This window comes from Rhipicephalus sanguineus, chromosome 9, assembly GCF_013339695.2.
Source record: "Rhipicephalus sanguineus isolate Rsan-2018 chromosome 9, BIME_Rsan_1.4, whole genome shotgun sequence".
NCBI classification, from domain to species: domain Eukaryota; kingdom Metazoa; phylum Arthropoda; class Arachnida; order Ixodida; family Ixodidae; genus Rhipicephalus; species Rhipicephalus sanguineus.
The window spans coordinates 93743261-93750861 of NC_051184.2; the positions used below are offsets into that span (position 1 = coordinate 93743261).

At 51.5% G+C, this 7601-nt stretch overlaps 1 protein-coding gene across 1 annotated transcript; it reads right to left on the reverse strand.

Annotated features, from left to right (window-relative positions):
- Positions 1-688: 688 nt before the first annotated feature.
- On the reverse strand, positions 689-2951 carry LOC119405741 (uncharacterized). The gene is made up of 2 exons (XM_037672577.1): positions 2664-2951; positions 689-2431 (listed from the first exon to the last, which is right to left on the reverse strand). Exons 1-2 carry the CDS (start codon positions 2949-2951, stop codon positions 689-691), a joined length of 2031 nt encoding a protein of 676 aa, XP_037528505.1.
- Between the last annotated feature and the right edge of the window lie 4650 nt (positions 2952-7601).

The following is a 7601-nucleotide window of genomic DNA, read 5'->3' on the forward strand; positions in this document are numbered from 1 at the left end:
GTATCGTTTATCGCAGCTGGGATGGCAGTAGAGATAGGTATAGCGACAGAGAAGAGGCCGACACCCGTGTTGCCCTGGTTCAACACTTCTTCCTTCTTTTTTTTTGCGTGCTCTCGAGCAGCCCGCCTTACGCCCGCTTCTTTCGCGCGTATTGTGCGCGGCATGGCGTTTCCTGCCAACGTTTTCCCGCGCTAGATTCAACATCCTCCCGGGGCCGCGCTGTGGTCGTTTGCTTGCGAGAGGTACAGCCGACTAGCAGTGCGCAGGACTTGCCGGTGGTTTGGGTGGGCGTGTTCGAAATACCTGTTGATGCCGTCCCTGCCTGGAAACGCCTCGACCACTCTGACGAATTCCCACTGCAGCGCTGACACGCTGTCATTGACATTGACGAAGACACAAACGCGCAGTCGCGACGAAGACGATGGCTCGCAGCGATCGGAGCGCTCGAGGCGCAAGCCTTCTTTCTTTGTTTCCACAGTCGGAAAAGCTCCTTGTGTTTCACACGCCTTCGCGAGTCGTGCATGGTGGAACCATGCCAAGAGTCGCAACTTCTTGCTGGCAGCCCCTCAACGTGCTTGCTGGTTGGGAGGTGCGATCGTGTCAGCGCCCGTGCTTCTGCGGGTTCCACGCAGAGTTGCGTTACAGGGCGGTCATCTACTGTCACGCCTCCCTGATCTTGAGATGTCAGTTAAAGGCAACGTGGAATGCGAAGGCCAGAAAGCTGAGGATGTTCCGAGGCCGTCTTCTTCCACAAGTCCTCGACGTCCAGTGGTAGAGGCTCCTCCCAATCGATGCCTTTATCGAGCATGTCGTCCAAAGACGGTTCACCGTATTCGTGGGATGAGGCATCGAACACGGCGCGGACCTTTGTAGGCACGGCCTCACGTCGGACTACCGCATGATGAGGCATGTAGTAGACGGTCTGTCCAAGGTGTGCAGACAGCACTACTCGCTCTGCATGGCCTTCATCAAAGCACTCGCTGGTGTTGGCATGGTACTCCTTCAGAACTTCTGGGTCATGTTCGAACCGCTGAAGCTGACGCTTGAGCCTGGTTTCAGCCACACTTCGGTTAGTACAAGACGTGAGACCTGGCGTCTTACTTATGAGCGGAACTACGCAGCGTCCTGCGCTCTTGTGTATTGTACTACGAAAGTGGACGAGCGCTGGCTGCTTGCTGACGTCGTCTTCTTGTCCGTCAGTTATACTGATGGCGTCCAAGCGCCACATCTCTGATACGTCTCCAGGTCGGACGTCAGTGCGCCAGTCGTCGGAACAAGCCAGGAACAAGGCAGTTGTACTGATGTTATGCGGTGTCGAAGGATGGTAGACTTCAGCGCACATTCCTTGAATGACCCAACCAAATATGGTCTCAACTGCACACAGATTGTCGGTGAAGCGCTCGACGCGTCCGGTCACTACCTTCCAGTAGTGGTCTGAACCGATCAAAACGCTTATCGTAGAGTCTTGAGGTTGGTCCCCTTGAACTTCGTCAGCAAAGGTCAGATTGCGGTCACTCATCATATTGATAACGTTTGGCTCTAAAGCTGGACCCTTTACTGTGCAGACCTCTGGCACCTCCAGAGCTTCAAGATCGACGACGATTGGCTTAATACGTCCACAGAGCGTGACGTTCACCCTTCGGCACTGGTAATGTCGTGGGTGCTTTGACCCACCGAATGTATAGACATCCATCTCTTCATATCCAGTGGAAGGCAGGCAAAGCTGCTGCGACAAGTCCTTTCGGATGAACGTTCTTTGGCTGCCGGTGTCAAGCAGCAGTCGCACTGGCACAGAGCCACGGGTTCCGGATGCCCACACTGTGGCTGTTTGCAGCAACACCGATGACGAACGCGTGCTGCTAGCAGGAGCCGTTGTTACGCGCTTTTCTCGCTGTGTGGCCACCTCTCGGTTTTCAGCTCCAGTCGGTTGTGGACTGTCGGATCCTCGTCGGCCCCAGATGTCGCACAGAGCAGAAATGTGGCGTCCTGAGCATCGGTCGCACTTAAGCCAGGCTGCGGTTCGGCAATTGCGAGCAATGTGCCCTGGCTTCCCGCACCTGAAGCAGCAGCTATTGCTGGAAAGGCGCTGGTGCTTTTCTTCTGCGGATAGCGCGGCCCGGCAATCACGCGTCAAGTGGCCTGAGATGCCGCAGAGGGGACATATTGTCTGTGCAGGCCTTGAAGTGGCACCTGGCGATGATGACCGTGCTGTCAGGGCTAGAGCGGACGGTAGATCTGGCGGTGATGAGGCGTCCGCAGACTTGCGGTTCGTCGACGGTCTCCCTGAAGTGGCCTTCTCGCGTGACGCTCGACTCTCCTCTCTACTTTCGACGTCCACTTGAAGGAACTTCAAGATTGCCTTGACTTGCTCGTCTCTCGATTGGACTGCAGAGTCCGCGGCGTCTGTGCCGGTCTTTGTGCGCTTTCGGTACTGGATCGCCAAGTCCTCTGGCAATGAGCGCATCAGCACCCGGTGCAAAACAACCGCGTACTCTGAAGACGGCATGCCAAGACTTTCCAACAGCCGGTCCTGAACTGTATTTGTCGTACAGGTCACGCAGCCTTGCTACTTGCGACGATGTCTCGATTGGTTCGATGGCAAGGAGGCTGTCGATGTGGTCGTCGATGAGAAGGTCCTTTCGCCCGAACCTTTCGGTGAGCACCTTGACGGCGATGTTGTAGTTCGCTTCGGTAAGGCTTATTCCTTCAATGGCCCGCTTCGTAGCGCCGGCCAAGTACGTCTTCAAGTACTTGAACTTCTCGATACCGGTGAGATCGGGGTGCGTGTGAATGGTCGCCTCGTGGTGCTCCCAGAACCCCTGCCACTCACGGTTCTCGCCGTTGAAGACGGGAACTTGAAGTTTCGGCAACGCGACTCGCAAACCCGGTGCTCGTGGTCTAGTGGGATCGGCGAGGTCTTGGCCGATGGTCTCCGAGTGGGCAGCTCCCATGGAGCTGCTGGCGCCGTCAACTGTACCCGCATGCCTCGGCTGGTTGGTTTCGGTGACGGTAGAACCAACCGCTGCACGCGCGTTCATCGCGGACCGAAGCCTACTGATGGATTTCACGATCTTCTCGTGGTAATCCAGAGCGCCCATAATTTCCTCGTCGAACTCCTCACCGTCAAGGGCGTCGGCGATCTGCTTGTCCAGTTCGGCAAGAGCTGTGTCTTTGTCACGAAGCCCGTCGATGAGCTCCTGCAAGTCGGCGGAAGACGGTACTGTGCCTTGCAGGAGGATCTCGGTGGCCTCAGACAGGAGTCGGGTAGTGGCACCGCGAAGGGCGCCTCGATGCCTACGTAGCTTGTCCATCCTCGGTACGGTACGTAGGATGTCGGCCTTCTCCCGGGTTTTCGGCACCAATAATATAGCGACAGAGAAGAGGCCGACACCCGTGTTGCCCTGGTTCAACACTTCTTCCTTCTTTTTTTTGCGTGCTCTCGAGCAGCCCCGCCTTACGCCCGCTTCTTCGCGCGTATTGTGCGCGGCATGGCGTTTCCCGCCAACGTTTTCCCGCGCTAGATTCAACAATAGGCATGCACACAGAGTGGGCGTGGGCGAAACAGGTCCCCCTCCGATCACCCGAATATGGCGCCAAGTCCACCCCTATTAAATGCGAAGCATTTCTTAGCAAAACCTCATGCACTTTGGCCGTTTCTATCTACGTATCTATCTATCTATCTCTATCTATCTATCTATCTATCTATCTATCTATCTATCTATCTATCTATCTATCTATCTAGCCGCTTACGTCTGGGCGCTCTCATGGCCGTCTCCATAGCTTGTCATATACCAAAATTGGCATAGCAGGGAATCAGTGTATGATGAGCACGATTAACTAGTTATGACATGAATAACGCAAAATACCTGTCGCGTACATCGTTAAACCCTTTCTCTCAGTCACGTGTGCCACATACCCGTATACCAGAGTTCATATTATGCGGGTGTGTGCCACAGGTGAGTCTCAACCAGCAGAGTAACCGCGACCACACAAATTGACATGCAAGCAAAGTGATAGTAATAATAATTGTTAGGGTTTTATGTCCCAAAACCACGACATGATTGTGAGAGACGCCGTAGCGAAGGGCTCCGGAAATTTTGACCATCTGGAATTCTTTACCATGTACCAAATTTGCACTGTACATGGGCATCTAGCATTTTGCCTCCATCGAAATGCGACCACCGCGACTAGGATCGAACCCGCGACCTTCGGGTGAGCAGCCGAGCACCTTAACCGCTACACCACCGCAGCGGACGCAAGGAAACTGAGGAAGCTGAAGACAGAACACCCCTGGAAGACGCTCAACTACCATCACTCGCCGCGGACCACGTGGTCGACAACGTGGACCACGTGGATTACACGAAAACCAGACTCAATGCTTCCAACAATAAACCTGCTGAGAGAACCAGGCCTCTCATCATTGCCGGTGACATCAACATTGATTAATCAAGGCCCAACAACGTCTGGCCCTTATAATGCGTGATAGACGTCTTCGATGTTGACAGGGCATCAAAAGACCTCGCTGCCACCTCCAGGACAGGAGGCATTATAGATCATTTCATCCTAAGAGGCATCCAGGATTTCCACCACCTGTACTATACCTCGCACTTCACTTCACTTAGGCTCCTCGTAGCCGCGGTCACGAACGGATCCGATAAACACGTCTGGTCCAGCTGCTGGTGCTCACTGATCACGGTGATGATGACCTTGTTCAAGAACTGTCAAGAATCCCTTCTACATATAAACAAAGGTGCGTGCGTTCTCCGCCATAATGGCCCAATATAAGCATAACTAACGGTGACTGTAACGTGCGTACAATGCGCCAGCGCGTGCCACTAGTCTGTGTAATATATCTAGCGAAACTTTCCTGAATGAAGCTTATTTGCGAGTAACGCCTGTCCTGTGCATCTGTGTTCCTTCTTGGTCCTGTTAGAATTCGCGTTATTCAGTGTTGAAGAATATAAGCACTACATATCAGCTTACCGCGTCTGGTGTTGGTAACACTCATGTTGCTGTTGGCATCATTACGCAACTGTAAACTGGGTATATAATACATATGCGACTCTTCAACATATAAATGTGTGTATACCACTTCCAGATTTCTCTAGCGCCATTCCATAACGTTTCGCTCAACGCGAAAAATTACGCCAAACTCACCATCCCGCGCATGCTTCGCATAACATCGATTCCCACTGTACGTGGGATCAGCCGACTTTTTTTTACTCCGCCGGTTCTGCACCGTCATACTTTAAGGTGCATGGCTATGGTCAAGCAAGTTTTTTACGATAATGACGTCTGAGGACCCCCAACGGCGCATTTCAACAACTGCTTAATTCCCACCCTTATTCCCGGAAGGCCGAAGACCAATACTTTCCCTTTTGTATCCTTCACGAAGCTTTTTTTTTAATCTCCGCTCCGCTGTAACAAGATGCAGAGTGCCGGGGCCGCTGCGGTAACACCTAGCCCCCCCCCCCCCCCTCCTTCTATAACAGAACCCTGCGGACGCCTATGCCTTTATTATGCGCTCTTCCTAGTAAAAAGCAACTAAACATGAAAAGGAGGTATGAGACCCTGTGGGCTATGACTTACGGCAATGAACTATGGTGGTAGCGTAATCTATCATTTGAGTATCAGTATTCCCACGCACGTTTATAAATTTTATTTGGGTGTATTTGTGTTTCGACTATAAAAACTGCTACCAACGCTCGGCAAAGACCGCGCCGCAATGCGCGAGAAGCTTCGCGATTATTTCAGATCACTGTGTTAACATTACACGCAGGACGCGAACAGAAATTATATTAAGGCTTAAAGGAAAGCACGATATAAATGCCTGAGCCTGCATAAGGACGCGAACAGTGAAGTTCATTCTATAGCTTCCGTAAGCGCCAGCGATAACGCTGGAAGGTTCGATAACTGCTTTATAAAAGACGACACCCTCCGCGGATGATCAGATAATCGACAGGCGAAGCGTTCGCTGCTGTCAGTGTAAACCGTGTATTTCGTGTCTTGCTTTTCGTTCCCCGGTCACAAATTCACCGAAATAAAGAGTTTCGTCTTAATCTCGCCGACTGCTGCCTTCTTCAACCTCACAACCACGTGACAGCATTGGGTAACGAAGCAAGCACGGTACAAATTCAGTTCATTTCATTGTTGAGGTTTAACGACGTCTTAGTGGAGGGCTCCGGAACTTTCGACCACCTGGGGTTCATTAACGTGCACCTAAACCTAGTTACACGGGCCTCAAGCATTTTCGCCTCGATTTAAAATGCGGCTGCCGCGGCCAGTATTCGAACCCGCGACCGTCGGGTCAGCAGTCTAGCACCATAGCCACTAGACCACCGCGGCGGGTGGTACAAATTTAAACGAAACATAATGAGTACAAGGCAATAAATGGAACACTATCGCAGAGAGCAGAAGACGATAATAGGTGTGATAATCTGTGTGTATAACGAAGAATCACCTGGAATGATTAAAAAAAAGTTCGCCGTTTAGAGAAAAAATGAAGCTACACCAGAGGACTTCGCGAACTAACCATTTATATGATATCATGATTTCCCTGCACACAAATAGTTTCCCGCCCGTTCGGGAGCTGCGCCATGGCTGCAAAATCAAGCACTATTGCACTCAATATCATTCCAATGGGTCGCTAAGTGGAGAAGAATTGAAACCTTTCCCTCGTCTGTTAGCATGATCTGAACAGCATGTGAAGAGATAGCATGATGCAGTGGCGATAAATATAAAATGACGGCCGAGAGCAATTAGTCAGAAAAACGTAATCTAAGAAATTGTTAGACAAACAAGGCATCGCTGTCACTTAGGCGCCGAGGATACCAAGAGAACGTTGATTACTGCTTGTGTACGCAACCTTGATTACCGAGCACATGGTCGCTTCGCTCGTTTCCTCGCTGTATTCGCTTCTATTCTATTTTAACGCTGGAGGCACATTCATGGTGTAGGTGTTGTCCTGCTGTCACAGAATTCGCGCACATGTGAAGCCTCCAGCGCAGCTTTAGATTTAGAGGTGTGAAGAGACGTGAAGACAAGAGACGAAGGGCAAGAAGCCGTAAAAATAAATAGAGGCGACCGTAATCCTTGCTTTGGGTGTCTGGTAGCTGCACTCGCACATAGGCGTTCGTGTGCCCTAGTTTCATGCAATTCACGAGATCACTATCTTTCAAAGAGCCGAAGCAACAAAGCCACAATGATGGTTGATATGCTTTCTAGAGTGTGCCCTTCCGCGAGATAATCAGGAAGAAATGTTCGTAAGAAACCCATCTGTTGATTCCCTGAGCCGTGAGTGCCTGGTTTGTTTCCGGCACTTCGTTGGAGCTGTCCTCTAAATAAGGTCTCCAAATATTGTCTGGCCTTCTTCCCTCTTTTTCTTCGTCGGCCATATTGGTGTGTTCTCGTATGAACAGTGCAGATGCTTACATTCAACACCTAGGTACTACTATCCCGATGCTTCTTCAGCATGAACGCGGGGAATTGTGCGTTCCAGCACCACGACCGCAGCCTAGCGGCCACGCAACATAGCTGTCCGCATGCGCGGCTAGGTTACGGTTTTCTTCACGTGCGAAAAACCATCCAAGATCCGGCATGTT